This window comes from Pneumocystis jirovecii (assembly GCF_001477535.1).
Source record: "Pneumocystis jirovecii RU7 chromosome Unknown supercont1.14, whole genome shotgun sequence".
Classification (NCBI taxonomy): domain Eukaryota; kingdom Fungi; phylum Ascomycota; class Pneumocystomycetes; order Pneumocystales; family Pneumocystaceae; genus Pneumocystis; species Pneumocystis jirovecii.
In genome coordinates this window covers 137085-154840 of record NW_017264788.1, presented here as the reverse complement: position 1 = coordinate 154840, position 17756 = coordinate 137085, and the positions used below count along the sequence as shown (strand labels likewise).

At 27.4% G+C, this 17756-nt stretch overlaps 8 protein-coding genes across 8 annotated transcripts; 4 read left to right on the top strand and 4 right to left on the bottom strand.

The window, feature by feature from the left end:
• Positions 1–887: 887 nt before the first annotated feature.
• On the top strand, positions 888–5250 carry T551_03024 (glycerophosphocholine phosphodiesterase; the record flags this gene model as incomplete). The annotated part of the gene is made up of 21 exons (XM_018375287.1): positions 888–979; positions 1026–1108; positions 1154–1415; positions 1454–1505; positions 1552–2425; positions 2467–3098; positions 3142–3376; positions 3421–3671; positions 3715–3730; positions 3778–3836; positions 3881–3905; positions 3947–3963; positions 4005–4071; positions 4121–4158; positions 4203–4463; positions 4510–4546; positions 4593–4670; positions 4713–4804; positions 4847–4858; positions 4903–5157; positions 5206–5250. The coding sequence occupies 21 exons, from the start codon at positions 888–890 to the stop codon at positions 5248–5250; spliced, it is 3483 nt and encodes a 1160-aa protein (XP_018228495.1).
• A 114-nt stretch (positions 5251–5364) lies between these two features.
• T551_03023 (uncharacterized protein) lies at positions 5365–8747 on the bottom strand (the record flags this gene model as incomplete). The annotated part of the gene is made up of 13 exons (XM_018375286.1): positions 5365–5427; positions 5466–5604; positions 5650–5745; positions 5785–5858; positions 5908–6306; positions 6346–6858; positions 6900–7232; positions 7276–7509; positions 7553–8179; positions 8223–8342; positions 8388–8567; positions 8610–8687; positions 8733–8747. 13 exons carry the CDS (start codon positions 8745–8747, stop codon positions 5365–5367), a joined length of 2871 nt encoding a protein of 956 aa, XP_018228494.1.
• Positions 8748–8933: 186 nt separating this feature from the next.
• On the bottom strand, positions 8934–11503 carry T551_03022 (pre-mRNA-splicing factor ATP-dependent RNA helicase PRP43; the record flags this gene model as incomplete). The annotated part of the gene is made up of 8 exons (XM_018375285.1): positions 8934–9063; positions 9109–9165; positions 9209–9245; positions 9289–10923; positions 10984–11024; positions 11070–11147; positions 11190–11284; positions 11327–11503. The coding sequence occupies 8 exons, from the start codon at positions 11501–11503 to the stop codon at positions 8934–8936; spliced, it is 2250 nt and encodes a 749-aa protein (XP_018228493.1).
• A 134-nt stretch (positions 11504–11637) lies between these two features.
• Positions 11638–12247, top strand: T551_03021 (uncharacterized protein; the record flags this gene model as incomplete). Its single annotated transcript, XM_018375284.1, has 2 exons — positions 11638–11701; positions 11742–12247. The coding sequence occupies 2 exons, from the start codon at positions 11638–11640 to the stop codon at positions 12245–12247; spliced, it is 570 nt and encodes a 189-aa protein (XP_018228492.1).
• A 102-nt stretch (positions 12248–12349) lies between these two features.
• On the top strand, positions 12350–14517 carry T551_03020 (uncharacterized protein; the record flags this gene model as incomplete). Its single annotated transcript, XM_018375283.1, has 3 exons — positions 12350–12520; positions 12571–14248; positions 14291–14517. The coding sequence occupies 3 exons, from the start codon at positions 12350–12352 to the stop codon at positions 14515–14517; spliced, it is 2076 nt and encodes a 691-aa protein (XP_018228491.1).
• A 60-nt stretch (positions 14518–14577) lies between these two features.
• Positions 14578–14883, bottom strand: T551_03019 (small nuclear ribonucleoprotein F; the record flags this gene model as incomplete). Its single annotated transcript, XM_018375282.1, has 2 exons — positions 14578–14638; positions 14696–14883. 2 exons carry the CDS (start codon positions 14881–14883, stop codon positions 14578–14580), a joined length of 249 nt encoding a protein of 82 aa, XP_018228490.1.
• A 191-nt stretch (positions 14884–15074) lies between these two features.
• T551_03018 (uncharacterized protein) lies at positions 15075–16011 on the top strand (the record flags this gene model as incomplete). The annotated part of the gene is made up of 3 exons (XM_018375281.1): positions 15075–15253; positions 15307–15862; positions 15907–16011. 3 exons carry the CDS (start codon positions 15075–15077, stop codon positions 16009–16011), a joined length of 840 nt encoding a protein of 279 aa, XP_018228489.1.
• A 49-nt stretch (positions 16012–16060) lies between these two features.
• On the bottom strand, positions 16061–17656 carry T551_03017 (actin-related protein 3; the record flags this gene model as incomplete). The annotated part of the gene is made up of 7 exons (XM_018375280.1): positions 16061–16156; positions 16203–16406; positions 16452–16847; positions 16894–17097; positions 17141–17477; positions 17536–17559; positions 17622–17656. The coding sequence occupies 7 exons, from the start codon at positions 17654–17656 to the stop codon at positions 16061–16063; spliced, it is 1296 nt and encodes a 431-aa protein (XP_018228488.1).
• Between the last annotated feature and the right edge of the window lie 100 nt (positions 17657–17756).

The following is a 17756-nucleotide window of genomic DNA, read 5'->3' as shown; positions in this document are numbered from 1 at the left end:
TTACGTATATTCTATAAGTGAACAACGCAGACGAGCAGAGAAAAATACATACAACAATGATGGATCTGTATTGTTTTATGAATTATCCTATGTATATTTATGTCTATAATTTATGTCTCTACTGCTTACGTTATCTATATTTATACACACGTGTATATTAGTGAAAAGAGAATAAAAAATTCTAGTACACTTATTTTATTTATAAATATACAGGAACATCTATATTGTAAACTTGATATATTTATATTTAGATCTTTAAAGTAAAAAATGTCACTTGGATGCTGGAAATGTTATTACATAAATTATACAGTAAAAGTCCTATTTTTCAACAGTTAGACAACGTGGGACGTAAAATAAGAAAAAAATAAAAATAGAAATGTACAAATAAATAATTCTATATTCACAACAAGAAATTAACAAATTGGTTTCATAAAGTGTTTTTCAAATATGGATAATAGTATTTATTTGAGATATTTATTCAAGATATTCAAACAGTTAAATGGAATAGTTAAGATATAAATGTATATCGATAAATATTAAGTCAAATGTATACTTGTATATCTGTTTATAAATATAAAGATTGTTATTTATTTATAAATTTTTAATTTACTTATAAAATAATTATAAAATAGTATTTTGAGAAACTAAGGATTGAATAGTACTAGTAAGACCTCGTGAGAATCGGAAAGGTTTAAACGAGTTTTAGTAGACCAAAATTTAAAAATATGTATAAAACAAAGTATTTAAGGGTTATTAGTCGATTTAATCAATTTTTAATTTAATATATTAAATTTCTATTATATAAAATAGCGAGGGATTAGCAAAAAAATATTTTTGAAATAGAAAATTAGATTAATATGAAAAGATTGTAAAATATTAGGCTGAAAATGAAGTTTGGAAAGAAGTTTGTTATACTTTCTTTGATCCAGTTCAAACTGATATGTTTTAGCTTGATTAAAAATAAAGTACCAGAATTTAGGTTTTAATGTTTTATATATAAAAAAGCAATGTTTAATGTTTATTAGTTCAAAGTATATTGATTATAAGGTTTTGAAAAAAGAGATTTCAGCTATTTTTTTGAAATCAAAAAATCCTACGGATTTGACGTGTAAGTACTCTGTTTATTAAAAATTATGGCTAACATAGATCAAAGCATTCTTTTCTTTGTTTGATAGCAATCTTGAATCTGTAAATACTTTCTTTAATCTACGAAAAAAAGAAATTACTCGTCGAATTGATTTGATTTTAAAGAAATACAATTTAGATTTACTCATTAAAAACCATCAACAACTTGATATTGAAATTGATGAAAAAGAAGATCTTGTTAGTTCTCTTTTTTCTTTAAAATCTGAGCTTCAGAAATTATTATGGTACTTAGAAATAAATAATAAGGGATTTACAAAGATTTTAAAAAAGTAAATACTTTTAAATTTTGCATTTTTAACACGTGTAGATTAGATAAAAAACTTAATATATCATTGAAATCAAATTATATGGAATCTAAAGTAGATAGGAACAATATATTAAATTAATATTTAATATGACAATTAGGTAATGGTACTTTCATCAGCAACAACAGCAACAATTGAGTTATTTGAAAATATTGATCATTGGCTTTCTTATATTAATGATGCTAATTCTTCAAATTATATAAAGACTAATGATACTAAAAACTCGATTGTATCTATTCCATCTGTCTTTTCTTTTACTACGGATCCAGTTCTTATAGAAAAAATAGAAGAATCTATTCGTAAAAATGACACTGAAAATTTCCAAATACTAGTTGATAAATTAAGATATAAATGTCTTTCAAATTTCTTTATTAATTTACTAAGACGTTCTCTTCTGATTAAATCTTTTTCATGTGCTGAAGTAATTCTATCATGTTTAAATGTGTTCATAGAAGAGGAGGAGATAAATGATAGAAATCTTATTCATAAACTTATTATAAGTATAGGAAGAAATAAAGAAAAAACTTCTGAAAGTATATATGAAGATACAATATCACTTCCATCTATTGATCGGACGGTTTATTCAACGTTAAAAATTAATAATTTACGTGTCTTTGGTCGAAATTTTAGTTCTTCTAATAATAATTCTATATCTATAGATGATATAGAACCATTGGGATTTTTGCTGTCTAAGTTAGAACCACCTTATTATAAATATTTATTGGGTCGAGATGTATATAACCGACTTCCTTTACATTATGCTGTAGGATATGGCCTTATTAAAAATACACAATTGATATTAGATTACATGATAAAATGGAATCAACTGAATCCTGAAACTGATAACTTAAACGACTCCAAATGGAGAGACTCAGAAGGATATACACCATTGCATCAAGCTATTTTAATTCGTAACATAGAAATTTTAGATATATTGCAAAGTATGAATAAAAAAGTTGATCCGCTTTCTTATGGTATCTTTATTTTTATACAATATTATTTTAATTAAAAACAGGAACAAAAATTATATATGAAGAGGTAGAGAATTTAAATAGTTATTCTGCTTTAGCTCTTGCAGTTAAATTTAATTATGATGAAATTGTATATCAATTGTTAGAATCAGGTTTAGATATTAATCACCAAGACAAAGATGGGAAAAGCGCACTTCATATTGCTGTTCATTTGGGTAATGTAAATACTGTTAAAGTACTTTTGAATGGAACAAAATTTCAAAAACAAGATACAGAATTAGTAGAAAATGTTTATGGATGGACACCTTTGTTTATAGCAGCAATAGAGGGTTTTCCTGAAATAGTAAAATTACTTGTTTCTGTAAATGCAAGAATCGATAAAACAGATTTTTCTGGATGGACTGCTCTTGAACATGCTGTTTTTAGAGGTCATATGAATTGTATTGATTTTTTAATGACTCCAGAAATTCGTGAATATGTTCAAAAAGCTATTGTAGCAGATAAAATTAATGAAGAAAAAAATCATAAATTTTTTATAGATCATGAAAATGATATAAAGTTACAGAAAAATATGAAAACAGAGTTATCTAAATCAATAGAAAATCTTCCTATGACAGAAATAGCTACTTCTAAAGATTCTCATCATCAATGTATAGAAGACAAAACAGTAATTCTTGTAAGATTTTATTAATGTTTTTTTTTTCTTTTAATTTTTATAGATTACCTTGGGTTCTACTAATAGATTTAAAAATATAACTCCTGTAGAAATTAATAGGACTTTCCTTACAGAAGCGTCTATTACTCAACTAAACAGTGTTTTGTCTTTGATTGTTACTGCCAAAAATGCACAAGGCACTGCTGTTGTGGATTTTTCAATTCATGACCGTATAGAAACTGAACCTATTGTTTTTACTACTACAAATTATCCAGAAGTTCAAATTTTCTTTGATATTGGTATTTATTTTTTTTATAAAAATATAATATTAATTTATTATTAGTTCCATCATACGGTAAAACTAAAGATAAACTTATTGGACGCGCTGTTGCTCTTTTATCAAGTGTGAAAACGTATCTTGGGAAAGCAAGAGAATCTTTAAATAGTGAATTAAAAGTTCCTATTATAGAAGCGAATACTTTATCTATTATTGGAAGTATAAATTTTGAACTCAGAGTCGTTACACCGTTTAAACATCCTAATATTACGTCAGAGAAAAGTTCTACTTATTGGGAATCATTGATTAAAACAAGAGTATAAAATTTTATAAGTCAAGTAACTATATAACATATTTTAGGTAATTGGACATAGAGGTATATTGTTTTGAATACAAAGCATTTAGGTTAATTGTTTTCTTAAGGACTTGGGAAAAACCAAGCATCAAGAAAAAGTTTACAGCTTGGGGAAAACACATTAGAGGTATTTTCATAATGAATAAATTATAATAATAATAATAATATAAGTCATTTATCGCAGCGGCGAATTTAGGTAATATCTTAATAGATTTATAATAGACTTAATGTTTTTAGGTGCTTCTTATGTTGAAGTATTATTTTTTTAATTATAATTAAAATAACAATTGTATAGTTTGATGTACAATTAACTAAAGATCATGTTCCTGTCATTTATCATGACTTTTTAGTTTCAGAAACAGGTAATTTATTTAAAAAATATCATAATTTTTATACCAATAATTTTTGTAGGTGTTGATGCACCAGTTCATAGTTTAACTTTAGAACAGGTATACCAATCAAACCAATACTTATAATTAATCACATGTTTTAGTTTTTAGCATTATCTGATACTAAACAAGACAAACCACTTTTCTCTACACGTTTAGATCAATCGGTTTCCTTTGTATCCACAAAATTGGATGCTTTATCAATGAAACGTTCAAAAAGCCAGTATTTTGCTAATCTTCAAGAAGAAAATGAATTATATGAGCGAATAAAACATACCAGGGATTATAGGGTTAAAGGTTATAAAGGAAATGCTCGTGGTCAAAGTATACAATGTCATTTTATGACGTTAGAAGATGCATTTAAGGTACCTTATTTTTTAGATTTTACGAGCATAATTAAATATTTTGCAGAAAATACCCATTCATGTTGGGTTTAATATTGAATGTAGTATGTAGCATATTCTGTTTAATACTTAAAAATTTAACATTTTTAGAATATGCTATGTTGTATGAAGCAGAAAATGAGGAAATGGATAGTGTTGCGATTGAATTAAACCAATGGGTTGATACAGGTATTTATAATCTTATTTTATAACCGTTTATGATATTTAAAGTTTTAAAATTCGTGTTTGACTATAAAAAAGATAGAGACATAATTTTTAGTAGCTTTCATCCTGAAATATGTTTACTATTGTCTCTTAAACAGGTAAAATATTTTTGTTATAGTTTTAAAACTAATAAACAAAAGTCTTCAATACCTGTTTGTATTTAATTATTCCAATTCTATTTTAATATTTATTTTAGATTATGTTCCTTACAGATGCAGGTGCTACTAAAATGACTGATATAAGATCTTCTTCTTTACAGGAAGCTATTCGATTTGCAACTAGATGGAATTTGTTAGGTATCGTTAGTGAATGTTCACCTTTGATATTGTGTCCACGTTTAATTAATGTAATCAAAAATTCGGGTTTAGTTTGTGTAACTTATGGATCAGAAAATAATATTCCAGAAAAGGTTAATTTGCAAATGAAAGCCGGGTTGGATGCTGTAATAGTGGTAAATTATCTCTAAATATACATTTAATCTTATTAATAATAAAATAAGGATTCTGTTTTAGAAATCCGAAAAGGACTTACAATGCAAAGTTAGTTGTAATTCTTTATAAAAAATATTAGTTTTTATTTTTTTTATAAATTTAAAATAAATAATAGCAAGTATTCATGGTTTTAATATAAAAATAAAAGTAAATTGCAAAAAATTAATTTATCTTGTTTCCATAGATAAAGCACCCCTCGAAATGAAATCAAAAATAAGTTTTAGTTTGTCCTGAAGCTATTAATATATTTAATTTTTAGTTTACTTACTGTTGCATTTTCTAACTGAGATTGGAAAAAACTATGCTTATTAACAATTTGATCTTGTGATTTTTTGATTGCTTTAATCATGATGTTATTGTTAGAGCATTGTGGGCAATATTCTATTTCATCCAAATCATTAATACACCTAATGAAATGAAAATAATCCTATAAATATAAAATAATAATTTACTTTTGATGGTATGAATGTTTGCAAAGAAAGTGAACAATCGGAAGATTAAGAATAAGTCCACACATAGAGCATTTCATCTCTTGAAAAATTTGCGCACTTTTCATAATAAGAAAAAAAATAAAAAAAGTTCAGTACCTTTTCATTAAATCATAAAGTTTATTTTTCTTGTTTTCTGTCTCGTCACGATACATATTAATAAGTGTAGAATTCTATTATATATCAAATACATTATATAATAATAAAGTAAATTATACTTACGTTATCTATTTCTTTTTTTTCCTGTTCAATAATTTCTATTAAATATTCTTTTATTACACCAACAGTAGATATAGAATTTACGCTTAATATCTTAATAATTTCTAAAGACGTGATAAGTCGTTCTTCTCTTATTTTTTTAAGAAGAGTGTAAAAATAATCTCCTGTATCACTTAATATTTTAGGAGACGATGTAAAATAACCTAAAGCTAGAAGATATAATTCTGGTTCAGCATTACCGTGTTTTTCTAAATAATCTATTACTTTATACGTATCTTCAATAGAGCAATAATAGCGAAATGCATCAATTTTTGTATCTGATTTTTCTTTTAGTATCTGAAATCCTTCAGAAAAATCTGCCAAATGTGATAAAAGAAGTCCATTAAATGAATTGATGAGGCACTGAAAAATTAAGGCTTATAAATACAAAATAATACATACTGTTTCTTTATTTAGAAGAGATTTTGCTTTTTCTTCATAATCTTGACGCTCAATCAAAGAATTAGAATTTTTTATTTCTCTTAAGTAAATTTCATATAATGTAGTACATATTAAATCCCTTTCTGGATTTTCATTATTTTCTAAAAAATTTTCCATTAAAGTTTCCAAAAAATATATAAATTGTTTATTATTATCCATAAAAGTAGGAAATATTGAAGTAATACTAGGAATAGTATACTGCGGTTCAATTTTTGTTTTACCAGATGTGCAATTCGAATTAATTGTAGACGATTCTGCGCTCGAAGGAGTCATATTATTTGTATTTATATATGGTAAAAAGGGAACGTAATTTGCTATTGTAAATGGTATAGTTTGATTAGTTGATTCTTTTAAATCTATTTTTTTTGATGTAGGCACAAAATTTCCTGAAAAAAAATCAATATAAAGCAATGTTGTTTCTTCAGGAAGAATATTTAAAAGTTTTTTCCCAAATTTTTTTAAACAAGGAAAGATCTAAAAAATTAATATACAATATTAAAAAAAATTTAACATACATATTGAGGATCAAGATCAAGTATATATTCAAGAGATTTTTTATAATCACATTTGTCTTCAATTTGTATAGATAAATATGTATCGTGATCTTTAGACTCATTTGCCAAATATGCTGCCTGATCAAAATAACCTCCTTGGCGACAAATAATTATAGCTGCTTCTGAGTCGAATTCTATTTTTTTTTTTACAATAAAGTTAGTAATTTTTTCAGAATCTCGAAGCTTTGCATAACAATTTAAAAGAAGAATTATATGATCAGAATTTGCTAATCCTTTTGTATATAATGCTTCAAGAAAGTCAATTAAGTTATTTATATGTTTAAAATTAAGAAACTTAAATAAATAAATAAAAATATATTAACAGACAAGCACTTACTTTTTTAATTATATTTGAAGGTTTTATTTGCTCAATTGAGTTAATATACTGTTTCATAGAACCATCAAAATCATTATTATCATAAAGATAATCACCATATTTAATTACAATATCATTTATCTTTGTTTTATCATAACCACTGGCTACTGCTAAATCAATAGCTAATGAATAAGAATGTTTTTGAAAGAGTATTTCAAGTTTTTCTGTTATAGGTTTTTCTTGTATTCTAAATACCTGTTATTTATGTTAAAAAAGGCCTCAAATAATGCCATAGTACTTGTCCTTCTTGGGAAAAAACAAATACATCTCCCCATTCTATAAATATTGTTTTAAAAAAAAATTCAAAATTTGAAAGATGCGCAATAAATTTATTTTCAGAATCAATAATAGTAAGCTGAGATATATCCAATATATCATGAGAATTAATATTTGCTATGCTAGTAGTAATTGTAGAAGTAGAGCATGGAAGAGAAAATATAAAAATATAGTCATTGTTAACAAGAACTTTAGATTTTGAACAATTGTAAGTATAGCATGCGTTTTTGTTATCAATTCCATAAATATAAATAGCTTCATCACGAACAATAATTATATCATTATTTTTTTGATTCATTATAGAACAACCTAAAGAAGCGCCTGCTGTATCAATGATTTCAGGAGAATTTGTTTGATTTTTTACATTAATAAGTAATTTTAAGACTTTTTCTGTTGTAATAATAAAAAGTGAAATAACTTTTTTATTTTCTCTAAAATAAAGACCAGTAATAGGTTCTTCTGATTTATAAACAATTTTTTGTGTGGATCCTCGATCTCTGACCAAATCTCCTTTAATAAGCAATACACTTCCATCTGTAAAGCCTATAGCAATATAACTAAGATTGTACAAAACTGCAAAACATGAAATCTGACAATTTTTATTAATAAGTAAATATAAATCTAATACACACAGGATAAGGATTCGAATTATTAATATTAATTGTAGTTTTGCACTTTGGTTTTTTTATATCTTCTTCTAATAACTCAAATGACCATATCTTTAGTATTGGAGTTGAAATATTTTCTTCATCCTTAAAATAGTCAAAATAATTTGTTTAGTTTTCGATAAAACTTACGCCTATTGTCACCAAAAAATCACTTTCATGAATACACTGTAGCAAAGTAACACGCCCATTTTTGTACGCTGAAAACTCATGTACAATGGAAAATGCAGACGAGATAATTTGAATACACCCAGTATCATCTGCGGTATAAATAAATCCCATACCAGATGTAATGATAGACGAAGTGATGAACTATTTTTATAAAAAATACGAATAGGGATCCATAAAATATACTTTTAATGTATTTTTTAGATTTTTTTCATTAAATATACCAGAAATTTCATTAACTTTAAAAAAATTAAATTGACGCCACTAAAGTAATTAGTAGAATAAAATTATTTTAGATTAAAAATATACAGAAGATATGTTCATAAGCCCTTTATAAAAAGATAAATTATGCTTTATTTATACAATATATTTTTAATTTAATTAAATAAAAGTTTTAAATAATTTGGATTTAACGATAGATGATATTTATAGATTGCAGAAAAATAGATAAAATCATTTAATTATAGTTGAAAATGTTATATAAAATAGATATAAAATAACCATAGTTTATTATCTAGCATTGCGTCTTGCAAGTGCAACTGCTCTAAGACGTCTTTGTTGGACTCTTTGTAAAGAAGTTTTTATATCGCCAGTAGGGAATTCATCAATATTGTAATAAATTGGAGCAATTTCTAAAAGCCTGTAATGATTAGAATGAAGAAAATATGTTATATTTTGAATATACCATTCAGGTTTAATAGACGTTACAGTTCGAATATAATTTTTTGATGTTAAAACAAATCTTAAAGAAATTAGATTCTTTTATATCATAAAATGAAATATACTCATTATATACAACCCATTCAGGTGTATGATTTAGTACTAAATAAAATGAATATTTTATTAATCTCAAAAAAAAAAAAACCTGTTGAAGGATGTAATCCAACTGGTTGATTATCCTTAACTGTTAAATAATTTTTATCAGATTGCGACTTTTTTGCTACTTGCATAAAAAAACCACTTACGAGTGCTCGACGAATATTATCGTAATATTTTTTGTCATCAAATGGAGTGGAAACAAGATCAATATCATTTTTTTCCATGGTACGTTTCAACTGTGCTCTAATATTATCTGCACTTTGTAAAGATCGATGTGAAAGAAAATGTTCATAACACCAATTTGCATCTCCATTGACACCTTTATAGGCATGATAAACATTTAAAAGAGTCAAGTGATCACCATCTGGATGAGCAAAGACCTGACGCATTTCATCTGCACGCTTCTTCGCAGTGCTTGGTCTCATAAATACGTTTGGAACAGAGAGAAGTGCAGTTAAAGAAAGAATTTCATTTGAACAATAAAATTCTGGACTTCCAATAAGCATAACTGCTAATGAGGGATCTAATGGAAATTCTGAAGCCATTCTTCCCAAAGCCGTAAGATCACCATTATCATTTAAACATGCAAGATAATTAAGTTCTTCAAGAGCTCTCATCATTGTTTCTGGTGCAGGTGGATCCATAAAATCAAAATGAACTAAATCATCTATGCCTAACTTTTTAAGTTCTAAAACAGTATTGCCTAAATTACTGCGCAAAATTTCAGGGTATGTTTGTTCTTGTAATTCTTTTTTATAAGCCTGTTCTGTATAAAGTCTAAAGCACTTTCCTGGTCGTGTTCTTCCTGCTCTTCCTGCTCTTTGGTCCGCACTAGCTTTACTAATAGGACTAACAAGTAAAGATTCAACTCTGATTCTTGGATTATAAACTTTCTGTTTACTAAATCCTGGATCGACTACATAAACAATGCCGTCAATAGTTAAAGATGTTTCTGCAATATTTGTAGATACAATCACTTTTCTCCCTGGTTTACCACCTTCTTTTCGTGGAGGAGGAGCTGGTTCAAAAATCTTTTGCTGTTGTTGAGGAGGAAGTGTTCCATAAAGAGGATATACTTTCATAGGTGCCAATTCTGTTTCTCTGCTTATTTCATCTGCTTCTATAGCAAGTTTTCGACATGCATCTTCAATTTCATCTTCTCCTGTAAGGAAAAGTAATATATCACCTGGTTCTTCTTCTATATGAATTTGTAAAACTGTTCTCAAAGCTGCTTCAAGGTAATCTCTTTCTGGTTCTTGCGTATAGTAAACTTCTACAGGATGAGTTCTACCAGGAACAGCTAATAAAGGTGCATCAAAAAAATAGTGTTGAAATTTTTGTGCATCTAATGTAGCTGACATAATGATAATTTTTAAATCAGGTCTTTTTCGTGACATTTCTTTCATTAGCCCCATCAATATATCTGTTGCTAATGTTCTTTCATGTGCTTCGTCCAAAATGATACATGAGTATCGAGATAAAAGATGATCGTTCATAGCCTCACGAAGGAGCATTCCATCTGTCATATACTTTAAAATTGTTTTATGGCTTGTACAGTCCTCAAACCGAATGCTATACCCTACTTGTTCTCCTAAAACAACATCCATTTCATCTGAAACTCGCTTTGCTACCGACATTGCTGCCACCCTTCGTGGTTGAGTACATGCTACTTGTTTACCATCTAAAAAAAAAAACATAAAATTAAATATTCATAACTTTTTCAACCTAAAAAAAAACATACTCAGATGCGGCAAGTCGTCATAAAGTACAAACTGAGGGATTCTATAGAAATATTACTTATTTCTATTGAAAATGCTTAAATTTTACTGTGTTGTCTTTCCAGAGCCTGTTTCTCCTACAAAAACAAGAATTTGAGTAGAATGAAATATTTTAAGGAACTCATTTCTATATTTTTGTTAAAAATGCTTTTATTCATTAATTTCGAACCTTTGTGTATGAACAGGTAGCTGTCTTCGTCTTTTTAATATGCCAAAATACTTGTCACTAAACTCTATACCACTAAATGGATTAATAGGCCCTTCCTAAGCTTCCTTTAGCTTTTTTATTTAAAAAAAGTCTTCAACCTCTATTTTTAGTGCTTGTTCTGCTGTAGATTGATGTTTTTTAAAATTTTCCCATAAAAAATTGTAATTATTTGAATAAATATTAGATTTTGTTTGAAAATTGTTCATTTTTATATGTGAAAGATAAGGATTCTCTTCATCTTGTTTCTGCCTTTTGTTAATTCTTTTTTCCTCCATTTCTTGATTTTAAATTAAAAAATCTTAATCGATATTTAACATCTTTAATATATGAAATTTCAAAATAATTTGAATTTGGAGCAAAAGATAATAAAAAATTGTTTATAGATTTGTTTTTAAGTTTTTTACAATATATGATTCAAGTTTTTCAAAAAAAACGAGTTGAAATAGCATTGTTTTTAGACCAAACAGTAGAATGTAAGTGTATGACAAACAAGTATTTGATCTGAATAAATAGACACGAAATGTGGAAAAGAGTTTTTCTGTATGGAAAAATTGTTATTTTTTGCTGACCAGTCCTTAAAATTCCTTGCTAATATCAATGATTTTTTAAAGCAAATGAATCAAGAAGAGATTGAACATGTTTCATCTGGTATGAAAGATCGTAAAATAGTTTTACGTCTTTTTGAATGTGTTATGTCACTTTGTTTGAGCCTTTCTCAGCGATATACTTCAATTTTGGACCACGAGACACATGATATTATGTCTAAAACATTAGATCGTAATCCAATGAAGAATACGTTATGGAATAATGAGAAACTTATGATTAATAATAGTGGAATATTTGAACAAATGATTTGTGTTTTTGATAATATTTTGAAAAATGATGTATTTATGAATACTTTTAATATCAAAGAAAAAAGTGTTTTATGTATATTAAATATTTATGGAGAACTTGGATTTGGTCCTGCTAGTGAGAATAAAAATTGGCTTGAAAAGTTTTACAGTCTTTTAGAAAGGTAATAAGGATAATTTATTTTTCAAATATTTAGAAAAGTTAGTTTACCTTTAGATCTTTTATTAACTACTTTAATTAGACTAAATAACTCTAGATCTCCTGAAAAAATGAGACCTATCATTTGTAAAGAATTAGCAAAAATACCAACAAGAAAAAATGGTATTACAGCAATTGTTGAATTTATGAAAGCGTTGCCTGATGAAAATAAAATTACAGTTAATAATCTTGATAAAGTAGTATCCATAGTCACATTAATTCCTAAAGATACTAATAAAGAGGTTTCTACATATACATATTAGTTAAAGATAAAAGCTTACTGTGTTATAAGATATATATAAAAACAATTGCTTCTGAACTTTTATTAATGCTTGATCATTCATTTGAAAAATCATATTTATTTCAAACATCTGGAAGAATTATATCTATTTTATTATTGAATTATCCTGAGATGACTTATAGTTATATAATTTCCAAAATTGTTGATCCATTACATAGTCCTATACAAAACCAAAATGAAGAAACTATAGATATTGCTATTAAGCGAATTGAAAGGATTATTATTCAGCCAGATTCAAACATAATTATTAATATTATTTCACCTATATTTACTACTCTTTGGACTGCATCGTGTTTCTCGCATAAAACTCATAAATATATATGGAGAGATAGAATAAATTCTTTAATTTTAAGTTATATTGTTGTCTCTGATCAATTAGAATCTATATTTAAGATAATTGATAATTTTTTATATGTAGGTAATAATTTTTCTTTTGTAAATGGGGAGTATGGTGGAATTTCAATTGAAATTAATGATTTAGGTGTTGTTTTGTCGATAGAAGATATTGACTCTCGTATTGAAAATTTTAGTTTTTTGATTGAAAGACTTAGAAATGATTACAAATTAATTGAAAATATTTTTTTAAAATTGTTGAATCATTGGCTTAATAAAAATAAGAACTTAAAGCAAAATCAAGACCCATTAAATGAATTATCTTATCTTAAAATTTTAATGTTTATTCAAAATAACTATTTGCCAGAAATAAGAAAAAATACTGAAAAAGTCTTTCAAATTTTAATGGATGTTATATGCAATTTTAATGAAAATTATAAGTTATCTCAGAAAGATAATTTTATTGACTTTACCTCACCGTCTATTAACAATCTTCATAAACTGGTAGGAAATAATCTGGATTCAGAAATTACAGAAGAAGATGTTAATATTGTTATGATCTCATTAAATATTTTAAATGTAATTCTAGTTGATAATCCTAAGTTATCGGAAAAAGATATTTCTATATTAAACACAATTCATAATGAGTTGATGTATATGGCAGAAAACTCTATAGAATCTTTAAAAATATGTGCTAAAGATTTAAATATTCTGGTTAAATCATGTCTTATTTTTCCTGTTACATCAGACCAAAGTAAAAATTCTTTAACTGAAAATTTAAAAGAAAAATATAATAAGGCTATAAGATATATTTATGATCAGCTTGTTCCTATTCGTGCTCAAGGGATTTTGCTTTTAAAAGAAATAATAGAAACAAAAGATCCAATAATAGATGTTAATGAAGTGTTAAATATATTAATTGGATTATTAAAAGACGATGATAGTTTTGTTTATTTAAATGCAATAAGTTGTCTTTCTTGTTTAGCAAATAATCATGGAAATTATATAGTAAAACAATTATTAAATGAATATGCAAATGTTTCAAAATATAAATTAGATGAACGTATACGAATAGGCGATGTTCTTTTTAAAATAATACAGTATCTTGGAAAAATGATTAATAACAAAATTTCAGATTCTATTGCAACAACAATGCTTGATATATTAACATGTTCTACAAATGATATACGATTACGATCATCAGCACTTAATCTATTGGGAGCGGCATGTAACTATAGTTTTTATGGCATGGGACAATGGTGTTTCAGGGCACTCGAATCATCTATTGATATTTTAAATTTTGAGAAAACAGAAGAACATGTTATGATTAGAAGAGGTTCAGAATTTATCTGTTTTTAGTAATACACTAATGATAAAGCTGCCATTGTAACAATTGCAAACATTTTGCAAGCAACAGATGAAATTTCATTTATTCCAGGTCATTTATTGCGAACCATTTTAAAAACGATCCGTTATGTTCAAACAACAGATCAAGATATTTTAATACGGCGTCAAGCAACAGGACTTTTAGATGTTATGAAAGAAAAATTAGAACAAAAAATAGGTGTATATTCTTCGGACAGTATTTTAAATATTCTTGTTTAAATTTGACTATATTACACATACATTCGATATTGGTTTCAACTAAACGAAAAAGGCACTTGTTTAATTCTTGCTTGCCTTAATACAATCTGTATTTCCTGAGATCCAAAGAACATTATTGCATCTATACACAGAAGCCGTTAGGACTTGTCGAAATTTGCTTTTTTTACATTGTCATTACCGAATCAAAACTTCACCTAATTGACCTGTATTTTTTCCATCTACAAACTCTTCTGTATTGGCTAACTGGATATTCATATAGGAATCAGTGCTTTGCAAGAACCCTATGTATTCTTGCCCCCATTTAAGCTTGACAATCACTGTTTGTCCTGCTAACCCTTGCAAAAATGGTTTTGGATTAATAGGCATAAACTAAAGGGTTTTGGTTAAAAAAAAACATCTAAAACTTTTTAAAGATATACTCCTGTCATAGTTGTGCTTTATCTTTATGGATTTAATATGGATTGGCCTTTCTAAACTCTTTAACTCTATTTTCAAATTTTTGTCACCGCTTCACCGACAAGCGTTGGATAACGTTTATAAAAAGATTATGAGTAAAGATGTTTAATCTTGAAGAAATAGTGTATCAAATACTTCCAACACTCGAACAACCTTATCCTAGTGTGCTTTTGAATACTATAGATCAGTTGGTTCAATGGTCATATCAGAAAGAGATGATATTAAAGCCTAAAGAAGAGCCTGCACGGCTTCGACTGTGTGCACATGTTGCCTATGAGAGGTTAGGACATTAGGAGCATTTGACATATGTGTATGAATGGCTGAGGATACCAGATTATCGAAAAAATTGTCACTTCCAGCCTTATCTATGGAAAAACTTCCATTGCCAATAAAAAAATATGAGATTCTTTTAGATCGGTTTCGTCATGAATTACCAGAAAGATTAAAAAGAAAAGCATCTTGTGAGTTTGATGGAGATGATAAAGGTCTATCTTTATGTATAGAAATGATTTATGAGCTTTGCAATAAGATGAAGATTCAATTGCAAACAAAATATTTTGTAAATGCTTTAAAGGCATGTTACAGTAGGTATTCTGAAGTGCATCAAAAGAAAAAGCTTGCAGCTGTTGTATTTATACTAGTTTTACAGCGTTTACGAGGAGAACATATGATAAATCGGGAAGAAAAAGAACAAGTTTTATCACTGTTTGGTATACGTGATATGAAACAGGCAGAATTGAAGAGATGGAATGATTTAATCAAGCAAGATAGTATTGAATATGGATGGATGGATGCCATTTTTCAGGAAAAAAATGGTCAATTAATAGAAGTAGAACCAGCGACTGAGGCTGAGTCACAATCTCAGGCAATCAGTGGTGTAGGAATGATGGTATAATCTCTAATATATAACTAAGGTGCTAATACTTGAAAAAGATTTATCCTCAGGTTGATTTTTATGGAGATAAACATTATTCAGAATATTTGAAGTGGAAAGAAGATATTTTAGCAAAAGTATTGCTAAAAAAGTCAAAAAGTTAAACAGGTGAGCAGCAATGTAAATGTATTATCAAGTGGGTTTTTATTAAATTCATAAAAAGGATTCAAAAATTGCAAATCTTCTTACAATTCCAGGACCATATTCTTCATAATCTTTTTTTGTATAACAATATGATAAAAATTCAGGCTTCATAAGTACATTAAGATTATTAATTGCACAAAAGGAAACTTACCGCTTGTGATATTAAGCTTGCGCCGACAAAAACGGCGTTTCTTTGTTTTTTATGTGAAACGACATTTACTTCGAGTCCTCCACTTTTAGCATGCGAGTGTTCCTCACTTTTCTTAATACGGGCATCAACAATATGTTTAATATCTCTTTGCAATCGTCTGCCGAAATCTTTAAACATTGTTGATCCTCCAGAAAGAACAATATTCTAATAAACATTAAACAGTATTTTACATTTTTAACTAATATCAACCTTATACAAACCACGTCGAACATCAATAGGGGATCCTTGAATTACACTATCTACAACTTCAGGCAAAGGTGTTAGAAAGTCTGATGATGCTATTTCGGGATGAAAAAAAATTTCTGGCCCAAGAAATCTTTCGTATCCAACATCTATTACCACTTTTTTATCTAACGGTGATTCTACAATATATTTTCGGAACCTATCTGGTTCTTTATCATATCTATTAAATTCCTTAATCATATCGGAACATACATATGAATATTCTTCTTTGATTTTTTCTGCTATTTTTAAAGAGGTATCTGGTTCATTGCGATCGCGTAAAAGAGATTGAATAAAATATGTAATATCTCTTCCTGCAATAGGAATGTGTTTAAGTGCAGACCCAATAACATATCCATCCGCCTTTGAATTGTAAAAAAAAGCAATGAATAAGCTATTTAGCACATACAACAGGCGTTACATGTGTTACGCCATCTCCCGAATCAATTACCGTCCCTGTAAGAGATCGGCTATGGATTTTAGAAGAAGTCCATGAAGCAGCAAGTGCAAGAACAGCTTGAACTGCAATATAGAGACCAGAGCAATTAAATGACTCAAACATAATTTCTGCAGTGTGTTCTCTGTTTTCAGGAGGGTTAAGTGGGGGCTCTGTCTATAAAAATAAGGTAAAAAAAAAAAAAACTAATTATGTATACCAAAAGAAAATAATGATCTTCTGGTTCACATTTTAAATACTTGAAAATACTTTGCTGCCAAAATCGTTCCATATGGTCCCAGGCTTCAATTAACCCATGACGGATAGGATAACACAAACCATATTTCAATCCATTTGCATGTTCTAATGCTTCATTGCCAATGTAGAAATCAAGGTCTTCTGCTCCACGTCTACTTGAGAGACTTGTTAATGATGAATTTGTATTTAGGAAGGCAGATTTTGATGAAGAGACAGATCGTCCAGATCCCACTCCAGGTGTCTGTAAAGTTGTAATAACAGTAGGGAAAACATAAGAAGGTGATTCATTTCCAGAAAAACTGTGTTTTTATATTAAAAATAGTAGAAAATTAATTTATTATAGAACAAAAAAGATACCCTATTTTTGTCAATCCTGTTCCACTAAAAATGGTTATTTTAAATAGAAAAAAAAGGGAATTTTTAGAAAAAAGAAAAAAACATACTTGTCCATAATAACTACAGGAAATTCTGGTGCCATTTTTATAGAAAACACTCTTTTACGTTCTTTTTATGTAAAAATAAGAGAATAAAGCTGAATGTCTCGATATCGATTGTTAATTTTATAAATTTCTAAAAAA